The sequence below is a fragment of the Chiloscyllium plagiosum genome, chromosome 23 (assembly GCF_004010195.1).
Source record: "Chiloscyllium plagiosum isolate BGI_BamShark_2017 chromosome 23, ASM401019v2, whole genome shotgun sequence".
In the NCBI taxonomy this organism is placed as follows: domain Eukaryota; kingdom Metazoa; phylum Chordata; class Chondrichthyes; order Orectolobiformes; family Hemiscylliidae; genus Chiloscyllium; species Chiloscyllium plagiosum.
Genome location: NC_057732.1, coordinates 44,752,896 through 44,773,225, shown reverse-complemented (window position 1 = coordinate 44,773,225; position 20,330 = coordinate 44,752,896). Strand labels below are relative to the sequence as shown.

Here is a 20,330-nt window from a genome sequence, read left to right as displayed (position 1 = left end):
CTTCTGGTATTAAATGATGAAAAATAAACTGTCAAGGCCATTCTGCTCTAATTTCAGATGCTCGTCATCCAAATGTGTCTCCTGTAACAAAGCAATATCCACCTTCTCCTAAGATTCAAGAGTACCTTCTTCCTCTTAATTGATGAGTGACTTCCCTTGATATTCTTGGTACACCACAATCAAATCATTAGCCATAATCTTCTGCAATTATATTTAAATTCTAGTGAGGAGGAACCCAAACCACAAATTGCTGAGCCTTAGTGTCACATGGTCCACAAAATATAAAAACTACATAAGTTATTAAAAATAAAAAACACCAAAAACCAGAAAACAAACCAACATATGAAGCACCAATAGCACTGAGTAGGGGAACTCACCTCCTGCCTGGAGGGGGCAACTACCTGTTCCCAACTGCCCATAAATAGGCATCTATGCATCTCAACCACCTTCACTTCTCCCAGCTAGAGCCACATCGCAAGCACAAAGCTAAAAAGAATAAACACCCCATAGAATATCAATGAATAATAAAAAAAAATTTATAAAAATGGACAAATAAATACCAAAGGATGGGTGGGGTATGTCCTAACTTAGAAATTTAAAAATTTTTACATCTTAACCACCACCAGACATAATTTGGCTCAAACTATCAATAGAGGGAAAAGAGAGGAAAGTCAAAGCTCCAACCGGTTTTCCTCCATTTCTTTTACAGAATGATAAACACGTACCCAAGCAACAATATCTATAGATACTACAAATTGTTTAAATTAGGTTAGTTTGTCCACAAAGTGTCTTGCCTTCTCCGATGCGTCAAAGAGATGCATGGATCCATCTAAGGAGATCCGAAGCACTGCCGGATATCTGAGCACTGAATCCCAAGCTCCTTCAAATCTTCTCTTGACGCCATCATACACTTTTCGTTTCTGGATCACCGCCACTGAAAAGTCCTGAAAAAACATGACCTTAGACCCCTTGTAAATTAGGGCCTTTGGATCCTTCCCCTGGAGTCTGGAAGCCTCTGTACTCTCTCCTTATCCCGGTAATGATGGAACCGCACCAGGAAAGGACGAGCGCGTTGACCCAGACCCGACCTCCATGCTGCGACCCGGTGAGCCCTCTATCTTCAATCCTCTCATGCCAGTCTCCAAGTCAAGGAATTGCGGAAGCCAATCTTCAACAAATTCTGCAGGCCGCTCACCTTCTTTACCTTCAGGCAGACCGATGATCCGAATGTTTTTTCTCCTACCAGTTTTCAAGACCATCCACTTGGATCAGCAAATTACGAAACTTCGTCCTCAGGGCTTGGATCTCTTCCTTGAATGAACTGGCATCAGCTTCCACCACTGTGACCGTGCTCCACCTCATCCGTCCTCTTCACCAGGTCTCCCAGCTGTGTGCATGCTTCTGTACCATGAGAGAGACTGGAGCCAGCTTCTCTTCAATCTGTTTCCCCAACATCTCACGAGATGGCTCACCCGGTCCTGGAGAGTAATTGGCTCAGAGGCTGCTGCAGGCCCGGCCTCAGATGCTCCTTTTTTTAGGCATTTCTGGATAGCTGAAAATACAGGCAAGTCAATGTTTCTTGGGGCTCCACAAATCTTTCCAACGCCCCAAGAAATCCTGATGACCTGGGTTGGGTGGGTTAAAGGACCATCCTGCTCCTGCTACGATGCGAAGCTCTGCAGTGTGATCTGCTCAGATCGCCACCATCTTAGATCCCCCCCAATTTTCTTCTCTAGCCAGACAATAGTTCGAAATCCATATTTCACAAAGCATATGATCTCAGTCTGTACCTGCCCTTTATCTGTTGATCCCAGTATCCAAATATTCATTTTGATTGGCATGAAATGCAACAGTTAGGACTATTACATTTCTGATGAGAAAACCATTCCTTCCAAATAGATTTTGCTCAAGGTCTTGATATACTTATAACTGTCCATGTTCTAGCATTTTAAAATCTTTAGGTTATCCAATTTAAAAGAGGTCTGAGCTATTTGAAGTCACTCAGTTCAAGCACAAGGAAAGCACTAAATATAGCACTTTCCTCTGATTTTTTTAAAAAAATCTATCCTGGTAAGAGGGGGCAGAAAGACAGAAAAAAATTTCACACAATGAATACTTCTCACCTATGTTCAACAAACCTTAAAAAAAATACTGACTGCTTCTAATATTGTTAAATGGCTCTACATAATGAATGCCTTCCCACCTTGTTAACCCATTACCCTTGCCTCCAGTACCCCATTGTTAACTGCAAGTTGTTGAGTCATGCTCAGTTGAACCTCATCTCAAAACTTAACTCTTTCCCTACCTGCTTATACCCTATGCACACTTAGCAACATGCCCTGCATCAACCCTTTCAGGTTAAATCAAGCATAATCAAAAACTCTTAATATTTGATTAGATTCCTTACATATTAATTTAACACCGAAATCTCAAAGCAATTCCCAATATTTAAAAGTACAACAATCATTACACATTTGTTCTGTTTTCCTGTCTGCAGAGCATGACAGCACAGTAATCTCACACATCAATTGCAATCCTTATAGATATGTACAGGCAGTTTGCAGTTTTTTTTTAGATTAGATTACAGTGTGGAAACAGGCCCTTCGGCCCAACAAGTCCACACCGACCCGCCGAAGCGAAACCCACCACATCAATTGCAATCCTTATAGATATGTACAGGCAGTTTGCAGTTATAGCTTACACAAAATTATGAAGATGCTCAAAATTATGATTTCTTTTGAAAAGGAGATATCAAGACTTACTAGCAAGTCTGGGACTTTATTTCCTTGTTAATTCTACTTCAGCTGTATACACCAATATTAACTCTATTCATCCCAAACACATACACATCTGTTTCAAAACAGTACACAAATGCACAATTGAGAAGCCTATGCTGAACCATGGATTTCGGTTGCATTATAGCAATAAAAATCAAGAAAAAGTTCATCTTGTTGCATCTCCCTCTAGCACATATAAAACTTTGTGAAAAGTACTCATCATTGTGTACTATTACTCTCAAAATAGTTGTATTCAAAAAAGACCATTTTCTGTGACAAAGCTTCAAGTTTACAGAAATAACTTCACTGCCATTATACTGAAAATGTGAATCAGCAAAATGTTGAAAAGCTGCATATGCTAGACTGCTTAAAGAATAAAGTCGCACAGCACTGAAACAGACCTTTATCAACTCTTCCACACCAGACATCCTAATCTGACCTAGCCCCATTTGCCAGCATTTGGGCCACATCCCTCAAAACACTGCCTATTCATATACCCAAAATACCTTTAAAATATTTACTTGTACCCACCTCCACCACTTCTGGCAGCTCATTCCATATATGCACCACCATCTGCCTGAAAATGTTACCCCCAGGTCATAGAGTCAGAAATGCACAGCATGGAAACATAGCTTCTGGTCCAACTCATCCATGCCAACCAGATGTTCCAATCTAGTCCCACCTGCCAGCACCTAGCCCATATCCCTCCAAACCCTTCCTATTCATATACCCATCCAAATGCCTTTTAAATGTTGCAATTTTACAAGCGTCCACAACTTCCTCTGGCAGCCCATTCTATACACACATCCTCTGCGTGAAAATGACGACCCTTAGGTCTCTTTTGTATCTTCCCCCAATATTCCAAACGTGGCCTAATGTCCTGTACAGCCACAGGATGACCTCCCAATTCATGTACTCAATACTCTGACCAATAAAGGAAAGCGTACCAAAAGCCTTCTTCACTATCCTATCTACCTGTGACACTACTTTCAAAGGAGCTATGGACCTGTACTCCAAGGTCTCTGTTCAGCAACACTCACGAGGACCTTACTATTAAGTGTGCAAGCCCTGTTTTCCCCAAAATGCAGCACCTCATTTATCTAAATTAAACTTCCTCTGCCCCTTCTCAGCTGATCAGATGGGCTGATCAAGATCCCAGAGGTAACCTTCTTCGCTGTCCACAACACCTCCAATTGTGTCATCAGCAAACTTACTAACTATTCCTCTGACGCTCACAAATCATTTATATTAATGATTAAAAGTAGTGGACCCAGCACCAATCATTGTGGCACTCCACTGGTCACAGGCCTCCAGTCTGAAAAACAACCCTCCAGTCTTCTTTGAGCCAGTTCTGTATCCAAATGGCTAGTTGCCCCCATATTCCATGAGATCTAACCTTGCTATCCAATCTACCATGGGGAACCTTGTCAAACATCTTACTAAAGTCCATATCGATCATGGATGTTACTCTGCCCGGAATCCTTTGCTACTTCAAAAAACTCCAGTCAAGTTTGACAGACGATTTCCCAGCACAAATCCATGCTTATGACCCCTAATCAGTCCTTGCTTTTCTAAATACACAGAGCTGGAAATGTGCTGCTGGAAAAGCGCAGGTCAGGCAGCATCCAGGGAACAGGAGAATCGACGTTTCGGGCATAAGCCCTTCTTTCTGAAGAAGGGCTTATGCCCGAAACGTCGATTCTCCTGTTCCCTGGATGCTGCCTGACCTGCTGCGCTTTTCCAGCAGCACATTTCCGGCTCTGATCTCCAGCATCTGCAGACCTCCCTTTCTCCCCTTAAATACACATACATCCTATTGCACAGGATTTCCTCCAACTTGCCCACCACTGATATCAGGCTCAGTGGTCTACAGTTCCCTGGCTTGTCCTTACCACCTTTCTTAAACAGTGGCACCATGTTAGCCAACCTCCAATCTTCTGGCACCTCACCTGTGACTATCGATGATACAAATACCTCAGCAAGAGGCCCAGTAATCATTTCCCACAGAGTTCTAGGGTACACCTAATCAGGTCCAGGGGATTTATCCACTTTTATGCTTTAAGACAAACAGCACATCTTCCTCTGTAACATGGACATTTTTCAAGATGTTGACATCTATTTCGCTCCATTCTATAGCTTCCATGTCCTTTTCCACAGTAAACACAGGACCACTGCAACGGACAGCTGGAACTGACAACCAGAAGCAGCAGATTCAAACCACTACAAATGGCGGAGGAAAGATCACAGAAGCGCTTCACAGGAGGCTCCCAAGCACTGAAGATGTCACCTAGACAGGGGACGAAACATCTGCAACAAATTCCCAGCTCGGCGAACAGAACCACAACAACGAGCACCCGAGCTACAAATCTTAATTTGATTACCGGTCCTACCTTGCTCTCTGCTTTGTCCTTGACTGTTTGACTCACTTTTCTCAATTGTACCCATCTCTGAGGAAAGAGATCGATATCTCCCTGGGTTCTCCCCCCCCACCCCACCGTACCAGTTTAAAATCCTCCCAAGCAGCTCTAACAAATCTCCCTGCCAGTATATTAGTCCCCTTCCAATTCAGGTGCAATCTGTCCTTCTTATACAGAAGACTTCTACCCCAGAAGTGATTCCAATGATCCAAAAATGTGAATCCTTCTAGGCAACAGCTCCTCAGTCACCTGCTCTATCCTCCTAATCCTAGCCTCACCAGCACATAGCACCAGGAGTAATCTGGCTATTACTACTCAAGGACCTCCTTTTCAAATTCCTACCTAACGATATTCTTCCTTCAGAATCTCATCCTTTTCCCTTATGTCATTGTACACATTGGAACCAATGACCTCTTGCTGGGCCCTCTTCCCCTTGAGACATCCTTGACCCTGGCACTCGGGAGGCAACACCATTCTGATTTTTCACTGCTGGCCACAGAAACGTCTGTCTGTGCCATAGACTAGACAGTCTCCTAACACAATCAATCAATCTCTTAGAAGCTAATGTTTCCTTCGTTGCATTAGAGCCAGTCTCAATATCAAAAACTTGGCTGTTCATACTACAGCCATTACCCTCTACATTTACCTTTTTAAAATATTTCATTTTATCCATGCCTCTAATTATTTTATAAACATAAAGGTCACCCCACGGCTTTCAATGCTCCAGGGAGAAAAATCAACCTATAACTCAAACCTTCTAGGCCAACCAAAACCTTGTAAATTTTTTCTGCACCCCCTCAAATAGCTTGCAAACAGCAAACCCTTTTGATTGGTCTGCTTTGGGCCCTGGGTGTCCGGTTTTGGCCCAGAATATGCACTTGGTATTTTGTTTTACTGAGGCACATCTGCCCTATGCGTCTAGCGGTGATCTGTTTTTCAGGTATTGTTGAGCAGCCCTTTTACACTTCTTAATGTACTCTGCTACCTCTCTCATTTTCAATTCTCTGGTCTTGAATCTTGCAGGGCCTCTCTCTAGGCAGACTTGTCTGTGTCTTGGATTGAGGTATTACTAGGATACCTGCTTTTTGGCCAATTTCTGTACCCTGTTTATTTTAGTTGCTGTACTTGAATGTCTGGTTTTACAGTTACTGTCGCAGATTTCTTTTTAACCATTTTATTTTACTTCAGCAGTTGGATAAATTGAATAGTAAAGGTTAGGCATGTTCAAAATTAGAGGACTTTTAACTCCAAGAGAGATTTAATAGGAACCGGAGGGGCAACCTTTTCACACAGATGGTGGTTTGAGAGAGAATGAACTGCAGAAGTGAGATGCAGGTACACTTACAACACTTAAGCCATTTGGACAGGTACATGAATAGAATGGCTTAGAGGGATATAGGCCAAATGCAGGGAAGTGGGACTAGTTTGGGGTAACTTGGTCAGTATTGATGAGTCTGCTTCTGTGCTATATAACTGAGTTTAACAATATCCTTCTTATAGGATAATGGAGAGTTACATGTGAAAAAAATTAGTCATACATGGATATGATAAGAAATGTTGGAAGGAAGTGCCCGTTATGCTGAAGAGATCGTAGCCTTAAGGAGAGTGCAGTATAGTCTTATGTAACAGCCTCAGACCAGACAATAGGCAGACATGTGAATATTCTTAACTTGACACAAGTTAGGAGCAAAATAGCAGATGCTGCAAATATCAAACTTAGATCTGATTTGCAGTTACATCACAATATGGGACAAATCAGAATCCTTACAATGTGTGAGCTGGCCATTCAACCTATCAAGTCCACATCGACCCACCGAAATCCTCACCCAGACTCATCTTCTATTCCTGCATTTCCCAAGGCTAATCCACCTAGACCGCACATCCCTGGACATTAGAACAATTTAGCATGGTCAACCCACCTAACCTGCACACCTTTGGACTGTGGAAGAAACCAATGCAGACATGGGGAAATCCATATGGCCAACCGAGAGTGGAAATTAACTCAGATCCCTGGTGCTGAGAGGCAGTGCTAACTACTGTGCCACCCATGGGGCTCAACAGCCAAAGGTAGTAAGGCAAAACACAATTGAGTGATATTAGAGGTGAAAACAAAGGTTTTTGATGGCAGAGCTATGTGATTGGTATATTTGACCTGCAGATAAAATGCTAATATTTCAAATCAATCTGAATTAAAATAACAGCAAGGCAGAAAAGCATCAATACCAAAGGCAACCACCATATGGGATGCAATGAATAACTAGTTACATTTAGGTTAATCTATTTGCTCAAACAAATAGCAGAATACTAAGTGGTACATGAATAAGAGGACCGTTGCTAACCCATAGTTCAACGATTTAAAATATTCCAAGACCCCTTTCCTAATTTACATGACCCAAGAAAATGAAATTGTTGCCAATGGTTGCTGAACTCAAGATGTCACTACAATGAAAGAGTCCGCAGTAGAGTTAGATTATTTTTTACTTCATGTACATAGTAGAATGCAGGCAGCAAGTGTATTTTTCAAGCCAAAGTTTTCAGTATCACCACTAACAAAAGATATTCACTAGTCAATACACTATTGCCAAATGTGCAAAATGGCTACCATGTGTGCCATTTGAATGCTAACCATATCTGTACAGCCAAAAAAGTTCTACATAATAAAAAGTATACCTGTAACAAAGACTCAAAGCAAAGATTCTAGTGATTCAGGTACCAAAAAAAAATGGAGAGAAGAAATTTGCCTGTTAATTCCTCCCAATGTTAAATGCACAATATTTTTGATGTGGCAACTAAGGTGGTGTCAAAATGATCAGTACAAAACGATAGATCCTTAAAAAGGCAAGGAAATTAATAAGGTGCTTTTCTAAATTAAAAAAAACAAATTGTCAAAGCACATTTTAAGTTTTAGCATTTACAATCATTTTAAAATTTAGCAGTTTGCTGTTAAAAACCTTGAAAAAACCTTGTCAACATGCATTACTCTCACCAGACAATTGAAATGTTTGAAATTACTTTTGCAACAATCTGACAACTGCAATGCTTCCACTCCAGTATCAGATGCATGCAATACGCGCAGTTAGAGTCAGAGATATACAACACGGAAACAGACCCTTCAGTTGAACTCATACACACAAACCAGATATTCTAATCTGATTTAGTCTTATTTGTCAGCATTTAACCCGAAATCCTCTAAACGCTTCCTATTCACATATCCATTCAGATGCCTTTTAAAATGCAGTAACTGCATCAGCCTTTACCACCTTCTCTTGCTGGTATGCAAAGGCTGGTTAACCGAGCAGCATTCTTGGATTTCAGCAACAAAGCTAATCTAAATCCATACAAAAGTTCGAAGTTATAAAGTTAAAGCAAATATCAAACAACAGACCAAGATAACAATGAGTTTTCATACAGCCTTTAAATATTGTTTTGTTAAATCACAGAGTGCAATTGTGAAACCATTTCATCCTAATGCGTGCTTTCGTAATATAGATAATCAAAACAAGTCCCAATTCAATGCAGAACTGAGAGTTGACTAGCTCAGACTTCCACAATCAAACCATGTACCAGCTGCACTACATTATCCAACAGACAAACACTGCTTTTCACTTCCACTTATGATAGATTTGCTTGGTGCATCTTGGGTAATGCTACTCCCAACATTGAGGGTTAAGTGGTTACTAGTTTTTGTTAAATATAGTTCTGCCCATCTGTTCCACTTTCTCTTCCAGGAGAGAGTCTCAACTCAGTGGCAGCATCCATCCAGGTCTTGAGTTCTAGATCCTAGAATCCCTACATAGTGGAAATAGGCCCTTTGGCCCAACAGGTCCACACCAACCCTCTGATGAATAACACCTCTCCCTGCCCCAACCCCCCACCCTATTATCCCACATTCACCCCAGAGTAATACACTAACCTACACATCCCTGAACACTATGGGCAATTTAGCATGGCCAATTCACCTAACCTGCAGATCTTTGTATTATGGGAGGAAACCAGAGCACCTGGAGTAAACCCACGCAGACATGGGGAGAACGTGCAAACTCCACACAGTCGGAGGCTGGAACTGAACCCAGGTCCCATGCACTGTTAAGCAGCAGTGCTCATCATTGAACCACTGGGGTTTTCATCCATGGTGGCACATTCAGGAATGAAACAATGTCTGGGTTCACATTACAATGAGGTTTCTAACTGTCTTTCAAATGAAATTAAGACCCATCTGTTGGAAAGGCAAGACATTGTTTTCCTGATGTCCCAGCCATTATCCTTCAATTAAAACAAGTTGAGTAGAATTTGTGGGGTCTTCTGGTGCAAGTTAGCAACGGTCCTTCCCTACATTTTCAAACGACCACATCACAAAATGGAATACATTGGCTGTGATGCACCTTGGGATAATAAGTTGTAAAGTGTTGTATTTGACGACAGATTTTCTTCTTTCCTATATTACATGCCTTGGTTTTGGTAACTTGGTAGTTAGTTTTTACAGCTTGACCACAAACTTGCATTTACTCCCAAGTCCTGAACCATTAACCATTTCCTTCACATTGTTCAGAAAAACAGTAGGGGTTTAATTTTTTTCACTTTTTAAATCGTTGTTTTCAATTATTAAACAGAAACCAAATCAAAATGCATCCAACGACAAATTAAAATAGTAGAATAGCTATTTCTGAAAAATTAAAATATATTTTCTACAATATGCAATCACCAATGCACGTGTTTTCTTAATGGAAGGGCAGAAGGAATGGTAGCTGCAATGTTGGCACTCAACTGAGGGGTATAAATTGTAAATTGCGTTGCTCAAACTGTATTTCACTGATTTTCAGAAAAACAGGTCAGAAGTCCTGTTGTTATGCAACTAGATCAACTGTTAACCCTCTAAACGCACTGATCAAAACAGATTTGAATCATGAGGATATAATTTGTACCCAAAACACAGATCACCACAAGTCTACATGAAGAGATAGTATATAAATAATATTTAGGAATATAGGCAACATGTTTACTTGCACAGTGCTATCAACTTCGGTGACTGAAAATAACTGAAGGAATTGTGATTTCATCCCAAATTAGGATTATGTGGGACTAAGATGAACTCATATTCCCAGAGGTCACAAATTTAAAACTTGCTCTTGAAGGATCCTTGGCGAGGTGCTGCAGTGCATCATACAGTAATAGATTGCTGCCACTTTGCGCCAATAGTGAAGGGAGTTGAATGTTGATGGGCTGCTGATCAAATAGGTAAAAACAATGACTGCAGATGCGAGAAACCAAATTCTGGAAGAGTGGTGCTGAAAAAGCACAGCAGTTCAGGCAGCATCTGATGAGCAAAAGGGCTTTTGCCCGAAACGTCGATTTTCTTGCTGGTCAAATAGGCTTCGTTCTGGAAGGTCTCGAGTCCATGGAGGGTTGTTGGAAAAGCTACACATATCCAGGCAAGTGTGTGTGTGTATTTCATCACACTCCTGATACGTGTCTTGCAGATGGTGGACAGACTGCTGGGAATTAGGAGGCACTGCCCTGTAAAAACTTCCACGCATTCATTGCGGTCACACATTCTAGACATCTTTATTACCAAAACCAGGGAAAATGAATGCAGACACCGCTGGACATGCTCAGTATCCGAAAATAGGTTTTAGCATTTTCAACTGTGCCCTTTCTTCCGAACATTTCAGTTGCTGCCAAAACCCGCCGATCAATCGACCATTTTGTTCTGAATTTCAGTATCCGCAGCACCTTGCTGATGCGAAAAAAAATCTATGCACTGCCCAGATATTTAAAAAAAAAGTCAAAGAGCTCCCATCACCCAACCATTTCCCCAACCTCAAGCTTCCGGTGTCCAAAGAGAAACCGTGCCACGGCAACCTTGCAATAGCAAAAGGATGATGTTCTCCTACATGGGAGACTTAGGTGAGTAAATTCAGGGGGGAAAAGACAGCTTCTGCTCCCCTCCCCCACCGGGAGTTGATCCCTTTGCCCAAACCTCTCCATTCCCCTCCCCCTCTTTCTCTCTCCCTTCTCCCTGACTCAGCTAGAAGCGGAGAGAGGCCTGAGGCCTAGGCGGGCGCTGCCGAACAGCCTCGCCCCTTACCGCTCACTAAGCAGCGGACCATCAAAGCCGAGGGCAGACTCACCGTGAGACCGGTGCCCAGCACGATAACATCGTATTCCTCATTCATCTTGGCCGAGAGCGATTACTTCTTTCTTCCGAATTTCGGGGAAAGAGAGAGAGAAAAGGCGATGAACGCGGACCTGGAACAATCTCCACCTCTGTCCCCCTTCTCCCGTCACTGAAGCAGGGCGCAGGCGCACTACGCGCTCTTTGTAAGGGAGAGAAAACCTGCCAGGCGGAAACGCAGGCTCCAAGGCGCATGCGTAGAACTCCACTGCCGCACCCGAGGACCTTTAACGCAGGCGCGTTGCGGTGGATCGCCCCGCCCATGAGCCGTCAAGTACCTCAGTTCCAGAAACTACAGGTTTTAGGGGATGGGTGGGAAGGAGGTGTGGTTGCGCAGGCGCAATGGTATTCCCGCCGCTATGGGCAGGCCGCGTGCGGACGAACGCTTGACGGTTGGTGGTCATCGATAACTTCGGCAGCCCTCCCCAATCTCCTAAAGGGTAAAAACAATGACTGCAGATGCTGGAAACCAGATTCTGGATTAGTGGTGCTGGAAGAGCACAGCAGTTCAGGCAGCATCCGAGGAGCAGTAAAATCGACGTTTCGGTCAAAAGCCCTTCATCAGGTATTCCTGATGAATACCTGAGGTTCCCAATTCCTCACGTCCAAATGCACAAGTCGGGATTGTGGAAAGGAGGGGCACAGTGGACTCTGAAACATTAACTCTGTTTCTCTATTTGCTGCCAGGCCTGCTGAGTTTCTTCAGCAGCTTCTCTGTTTTTGGGTTGGATGTAATCCCCACCTACCTGGATGACAGCAGCTCTGGATGTAGGTTTGCTTGCTGAGCTGGAAGGTTTGTTTTCAGATGTTTCGTTACCCTGCTCGGTAACATCTTCAGTGAGCCTCCTACTGAGGCACCCGTGGCGTAGCCCACTTTCTATTTATATATTTGAGTTTCCTTGTATGTTACCTAGTATGGTGATGAAACGTCTGAAAACGAACCCACCAGCACAGCGAGCAAACCTACATCCAAAACCTCAACCTGAGCTACAAATATTCTCAAAAATTGAGAGCAGCTCCAGCCACACTGGAGACACAGGTGGTTAAGGAGGTATATTTGCCTTTATTAATCGAGGCATTGAATACAAGAGCAGGGAAATTATGATGGAGCTGTATAATTTGATAGTATCTTGGGGGGTGATGGGGTGTGGCACGGTGACTCAGTGATTAACACTGCTGCCTCATAGCACCAGGGACCTGGGTTTGATTTCATACTCAGGCAACTGTATGTGTGGAGTTTCCACATTCTCCCTGATAGACACAGTCTGCGGATTCTTAAACAACAAACCCAAACAAATAGACACAACATGCCCAGAAACTCTAGCCACACCATGACTACTCTGACCCCTTGCCATCATGGTAGCCCACAAACCTACTAACACACTGAAACAGCTACTGACAAACCTAAAGGACCATACACCAACAACCAACAAAATGAATGTAATTTATAAAATACCCTGCAAAGACTGTAACAAATGCTACATTGGACAGCCAAACAGAAAACTAGCCACCAGGATACACAAACACCAACTAGCCACCAAAAGGCATGACCCACTATTACGGGTATCCTTATAAACAAAGAAGGACACCACTTCGACTGGGACAACACATCCATCCTAGGACAGGCTCAATAGAGACACGCACGGGAATTCCTAAAGGCCTGGCACCTCAACTGGAACTCCATCAACGAACACGTCGATTTGGACCCCATTTATCAGTCTCTGAGAAAAAGAACAGGAAATGATATCTTCCACCTTAACAGAGCAAGACACATAAATAGAAAGAGGGACAGAACGCCAGTGTTTCACCAGAGGCTCACTGAAGATGTTACCCAGCATGGTGACAAAATGTCTGAAAACAAACCTGCCAGCCCAATGAGCAAACTTACAACATAAACCTCAACGTGAGCTACAAATCTTCTCAAAAATTGCACACAATCTCTCCCTGTGTGTGCGTGGATTTCTGCCAGTGCTGCAATTTTCTCCCACAGTCTAAAGATGTGCAAGTTAGGTGGATTGGCCAAGTTAAATTACCCATAATGTTCAGGGATATGTAGGTTAGGTGGTTAACCAGGGACAAATATAGGGTTACAGGGAAAGGGTAGGGGGAATGGGTCTGGGTGGGATGCTTTTCAGAGGATTGGTGTGGATTTGTTTGGATGAATGGCCTGTCTCCACACATTAGGCCATAACTGGTGACTGGTAAACTGAAATGGCTAGTGAGCAATGCTAAGAACATCAAAGTTATGGTTTCAATTCCTGCACTGAAAAACATTACTAGTATCCATGCCAGACTCACTTTAAATGTCATAACGTTCAAGGCTATGGTCCTATAGAGCTGAAAAGTGGAACAAGAGTATATTTAGCACAGTTTTGGCAATATCCTCAATGGGCCAAAGGGCTTTTTTTGTACTTTGTAATTCTGGTGACTATATTATAGGAAGGATGGGATCGCACTAGAACAGGTGCAGAGGAAGATTCACAAGGATATTGTCTAGGATGAAATGAATCAGTCATGAAGAGAGAACCAGATAAGCTAGAGTTGTTTTCTTTCGAGCAGAAATGGCTAAAGGGAGACCTGTTTGAGGTATACAAGTTAGGTGGAGCATAAATAGGGTATATAGGAAGAAAACATTCCCCTCAATAGAGGAATCAGTTACAAAAGGGCATAGATTTAGGGTAAACAATGGGAGGTTCACAAGGGAGAAAGTGAGGTCTGCAGATGCTGGAGATCAAAGTTGAAACTTTATTGCTGGAACAGCACAGCAGGTCAGGCAGCATCCAGGGAACAGGAGATTCGACGTTTCGGGCACAGGCCCTTCTTCAGGATCAAAGGAAAAATTTTGTCACCTGCCTGAAATTCTGGTAGAGATGGGAACCATCACAACATTTATGAATTGTTCACCTGAAGCACTAAAGAATACAAAAACATGGGCCAAGAACTGGAAAATGGGAATACAATAGCTAAGTACTTGATGACTAATGTGAACATGATAGGCTGAAGATCCTCTGAGGATGCTGTGAAATCCTGACAACTACTCAGGGAAATATAGCCCGTTTGTACACCATCCATCTCATTGAGCATACACTCCCTTCACCATTGATGCACAGTGCCACTATATGTGTATCTTTTACGCTTCGTGTGTCAACAATTCACCTTCCAAGCAACAATCTCTATCATCTAGAAGGACAAGATGTGTGGGATAACTGACTTCCAAATTCTCCTCCAAATCACAAACCAGTATGATTTGGAGCTATTATCACTATTCATGCAACTTTGTTGCATCAAAATCCTGGAACCTTCTGACTAACAGCACATTGGGCGTACCTACATCCCAAGCAATTCAAAAAGATCACTCACCACCATTTCAAGGTCATTTGGGAATGGACAATAAATTTTGGCCTGTTAGTGATGCCCAGATTCCATGAAAGAATTAAAAATAATGCTTAAGGTTAATGCTATTGGTGTGTTGAAAGTGAACTTCCAAAAGGCATTTGATAAAGAGCTGCATAACAGATTTACAGGCAAAGTTTATGTCAATGAAAAATAAGCGACAGTAGCAGTGTGGATACCAAATTAACAGAGGAAGCAAAGACTAATGATAAATAGTTGTTTCTTGAACTGGAGCAAAGAATGTACTGGAACAGTTTTTACTTTGTTTAAATTCATTTACAAGTTGAGGACATCAATGTTTAGATTCCTACTTTTCCTGATATATATCAATGATCTGTATCCTAGTGTTTGGCCAGAATTTCAACATTTACAGATGATACAATATTTGGAAGTGTTGTGAAGAATTAAGTAGAACTTTAAAGGGACATAGTCGTCAGTGGATAGGGCTAGCAGATGGCAGATGAGATTAATTTGTAGAAGTGTGAAGTGATTCATTTTGGTGGGAAGATGAGGAGACATGATATAAGTTAAAAAGTACAATTCTAAGGAGATGCAGGAACAAAGGGATTTTGGGGAACAGGTGCACAAATCATTGTAGGTGACAGGGGAAGTTAAAAACGTGGTAAAAAGGACATTCAGCATCTGGGCTTTGTAAAACAAGATGTAAAATAGAAAATTATGATAAACCTGCATAACGCTGTCTCAACAGGAATACTGTCTTCAATTCTGAGTGCCATGCTTGAGGCAAGCAGTGAAGGCATCAGAAAAGAAAATCTGAGAATGATTCCAGGGATGTGGAACTTCATTCACATAGAAAGATTGCAGAATATGTGAGCAGCATTCCTTCTAATTTTTTTAACCAGCTGCATGGGCCTGTGTGGCAGAAACTTCTGGAACCAACAGCCAATACTGCGATTGGTATGCTGATGCTAGTCACCACATGTAGAACATCAGAGTGGCTGCACATAACTGCAGCCGTGCAGCTCAGAGGGAGGGTTGATTGTGAATTTTCTTGAAGAAGAGGGGATTGAGAGGAGATTTGACAACTTCAAAATCATCAAAAGTTTAGACAGAATAGATGGAGAGGAACTGTTCACATTCATGGAAGCATCGAAAACCAGAGAACGCAGATTTAAGGTAATTGGGAAAAAAAAGCAATGACAACATGAGAATTTTTTTCCCCAGGAAGTATGTGGTGCAAATCTGAAATGCACTTCCTGAGAGTGTGTTCAAGGTGGTGTCAATTAAGGTTTTGAATGAGAATTTATTGGACCTGAAAACGCAGTTGCAGAAATATAGGAAAAAGACAAGGGGCTGGCATGAGTTGAATTGCTGCTTTAGAGGAGCAGACTAAACTAGATAGGCTGAATATATTCAATGATCATTAAACCAAGCTGACAATCATTATGAAATCTTACTTATGATGTAGTTTAAGAATGTGAGTTAAGATACAAAGGTGACCAACTTTACGTTTTTGAAAAAATAGACAATTTAACAGACCGGAATAACAATCTTAATGTATATCTATTGTCAGAGCTGTTGTGTTAGCTGGCATTGCAGGCAAAGTGTATGTCAATGAAATATAAGGGACAGTAGCAGAGTGGATACCAGATTAACAGAGGAAGCAAAGACTAATCATAAATAGTTGTTTCTTGAACTGGAGCATGGAATGTACTATTACACTTTTTAAATTCAAATTTTCAAATACGATATCACTAGCAAAACCAGCATTGGTTGCCTAATTACCCTTGAGGAGGATGTGGCAATGAACATTCCAAATAGTGAACCTACTCCTACTTGTGGTTAGATAGGAGGTTCCTGGACTTCAACCTAGCAGGAAAGGAGAAACAATGTTAAAACCAAATCTGATTGTGTGCAACTTGAAAGGGACCTTGAACAATAAATTGTGCTGGCTATCATTTATTACCCATATTTTCCCAAGTGATAGTTATTTTTGTTTAAACAGAGGAAGTTTATGCTCCCTCTCATACTCATGATGTGGTCAAGGAGGCCTGAAAATTTCAAATAGCCATGGTAGGGCACTATAGAGATCACAGATCCAGCTGTGTCCGTTAGCAATGGAGGAAAGGAAAACTTTGCATCTTTATGGTACCTTATCAGATTCTAAGTACATCTCAGAGCAACTCGAAATGAATGAATTCATTTTAATGGCATCTATATAAATGTAGGAGTTCTCACCTGTTGTGTGGTTACATATGCAGTTCAAAGTTCAGGGCAGTGATATAGGACCTGTGATGTTGTATAGTTGGAGAAATTACAGAGAGGGGGAAGGGCTGACACCTGGAAGTATTTAAATACAAGAATAAGGATTTCAGTGTTGGGAGATTATGCACTTAGAACTTTTTCGAGAAACAAGTTTGTTTTACATTAAAAGGTATATGTACTTTTCCAAATAGGCCCTTTTTTATTTGTTCCTGAAAGGGATGTGGACATCGGTGGCGAAGCCAGCATTTATTGTCCATCATTTTTTGTCTTGGACTCTGACTAGCTCCGCCCTCATGTTTTTGTAGTCACCGTTACTCAATTGTAGTACTGTTACATCTGATTCCAACTTGACCCTTTCAAACTGCAGGACAAATTTTATCATATTGTGATCACTGGCCCCATGGCTTTCTTCACCTTGAGCTCCCTAATCAAGTCTGCCTCAATACACATCACTAAACTCAAAATTGACTATTCCTGAATGGGCTCTACTGCAACCTGCTCCAAAAAATAATCTTGTGGACATTCCAAGAGTTCTTTTTCTTGGGGTCTGTCACCAACCTGATTTTCCTTGTCAATCTGCATATTGAAGTCCCCCATGATAAAGTGCTTTTCTTAAATGTTTTTTCTTTCTCCTGATTTATTTTCTACCTCGCATCCTGACTACTGCTGCAAGGCCTGTACATATTCCCACCAGGGTCTTTTATCCTTTGCAGTTCCTCAATTCTAACCACAAAAATTCTACTCCTTCTGATTCTGTATCACTTTGTGCTATTGATTTAATTGTATTTTTAACAAGGTAACTCTGCGCCTTATGCCCATCTACCTCTCCTTTCAATAGTATGTATATCCTTGGATAGGAGTCCTATTAAAATTGGTCAGTTTATGAGAATTGGATGATAAATATGTAAATAAACATACACCATTGATGTTTGCGGTCCTGGTTTTTTGTCAGATCCTCCTTATATTAAACTCTAAATATCTCTCACCTAATGGCACAGTGGTTAGCACTGCTGCCTCACAGCGCCAGAGACCCGGGTTCAATTCCCGCCTCAGGCGACTGACTGTGTGGAGTTTGCACGTTCTCCCCGTGTCTGCGTGGGTTTCCTCCGGGTGCTCCGGTTTCCTCCCACAGTCCAAAGATGTGCAGGTCAGGTGAATTGGCCATGCTAAATTGCCTGTAGTGTTAGGTATGGGGTAAATGTAGGGACATGGGTGGGTTGCGCTTCGGCGGGTCGGTGTGGACTTGTTGGGCCGAAGGGCCTGTTTCCCACACTGTAATGTAATCTAATCTAATCTCTTTGCTCCATTTCTCCCTTCCTTTAAGAAATTCGTCAAAAACTACCTCTTTGACTGAACATCAGGCCACTGTCCAAATATTCCTTCCTTTGTATTGATTTTATTTATTATTTTCCTGATTTACTACCTGTGAAACACCTCCACTCTATAAGGCACTTTATAAAATGATTGTTATCGTTTCACAAATAAAGGAGGAAAGAAAATGAGATGATTGGTGATATGAAAGACTGAGCAGCCATTTTTGGAAATGACGTGCAAAGATATGTAGGCATCTCATGTTGCTGGCCGGTGTTGTCAGCTAGTGCTAAGGAGCGTTTTGTTAAGCCCACTTATGTACTCTTGCATGTTTTGGGTTTTGCTGATAAACTGTACTAGCTAAGGCACTATCAAAAAACTCCTGTTCAGTTTATGTGTTCTTGCCATTCAATTCTCCTCAGGATTAATTAACACTTCCCTATTTGGTCTCATCCATCAAATTTAGGGATTGTTCAAAGTTCAAATCCTAAATATAAATTCTGAACAGAGGTCGTCCTTCATTGTTTTTGCAACCTTTCAGTTTCACCTTTCAAGCACCATTTCTCAAGAGGATAAAAATGAAGGTTTGCTCAAAGTGTATGGTGATTGATGTTTGCTGAAGAAGATGAAGAATTCACGATGGAGAGTCGGTTTTATCTGTACAGCCATGTGTCACACCAAGACTCAGCTTTACTGCAGTGGACAGGATAAACATTGCTCTGCCACATTTCTGGGAAAATACAATGTTATTTACTAGAATTGTTGCAGATCCAAAGTGCAAAGTTGCAGCTTAAAAATGACAATTGCTGTGTTATTAAACTTTGTAAAATGATGTCCATACTAAAAAGTTGAAAGCATGGAAACTTAACTATTTAAATAGACTGAATTTTATATCTTCTCGGCTTTTGTTTCCAGCATGCATACACAGTATGACAGAAGTTTGATGTATTTTGTGGGAAATGTGTGTTTTAAGAGTATATTTCAATGAAGTATCAGACTTGCAACTGGTTGTTTGAAAAGCACATAGAAGTCAGTTAACCATTAAAGTCATGATTATGAACATACAAACTAAGAATGGAAGCAGGTCACTTGCCCCTCACACCTGCTCCACCATTCAGTAAGATCACGGCTGATCTGATTACTTCACACTTCCTCCTACCCCCTTTAACATGTCACCCTTTTATCAGGAATCTATTTACCTCTGCCATAAAAATAGTTAAGACCTGCTTCCACCACCTTTTGATGCTTTTTTATTAAATTGAAAGACTGACATTTTCATTCAATGCAGTCAAATATGATAATGATAGTTACCAACAAACATTGCACTGATGATAGCTCAGACTCCACTATAACTGAAATAATAGGATGTGAGCAAATGATTAGGAAATTAATTATAGTTTGTACATACTTTTGAATTTTGAATACTGTTGATGTATAGCCAAATTGAAATGTGTTGAAGTGCATCAAGTAAAATCTGTTCTGTGCAAAAGAAAGTATATAAACTACGAGGCTGCTTTTTGGGAAGTGCACTTCGGGTTTAGAGTGCACAATTAACCACACAGTTAATTGTGGTTATTACGAAACCTTTTTTTGTTCATAAAATGTGAAGAAGGCCACAGAATATTTCTTATTTTAAAGGCCCTCATTTTCCATGATAAGTTGAATGATTGGGACCTGTTAGCCAGAAAAGTGTAATCCATCAAAAAGATTTGCTTAAAGTCTTTATGATCATAGAGTGATAGAGATGTACAGCATGGAAACAGACCCTTCGGTCCAACCCGTCCATGCTGACCAGATATCCCAACCCATCTAATCCCACATGCCAGCATCCAGCCCATATCCCTCCAAACCCTTCCTATTCATATCCCTATCCAAATGCCTCTTAAAATTTGCAATTGTACCAGCCTCCACCACTTCCTCTGGCAGCTCATTCCATACCCGTACCACCGTCTGTGTGAAAAAGTTGCCCCTTAGGTCTCTTTTATATCTTTCCCCTCTCACCCTAAACCTATGTCCTCTAGTTCTGGACACCCC

General features: G+C 41.5%; 1 protein-coding gene across 1 annotated transcript in view; it reads right to left on the bottom strand.

The window, feature by feature from the left end:
• Positions 1–11,522, bottom strand: part of LOC122561837 (rab GDP dissociation inhibitor beta) — a 41,528-nt gene extending 30,006 nt beyond the window's left edge. The window contains exon 1 of the mRNA XM_043714064.1: positions 11,323–11,522. Within this exon, the coding sequence (XP_043569999.1) occupies positions 11,323–11,367 (45 nt within the window). The 5' untranslated portion in view covers positions 11,368–11,522. The remainder of the gene's footprint in view (positions 1–11,322) is intronic.
• Between the last annotated feature and the right edge of the window lie 8,808 nt (positions 11,523–20,330).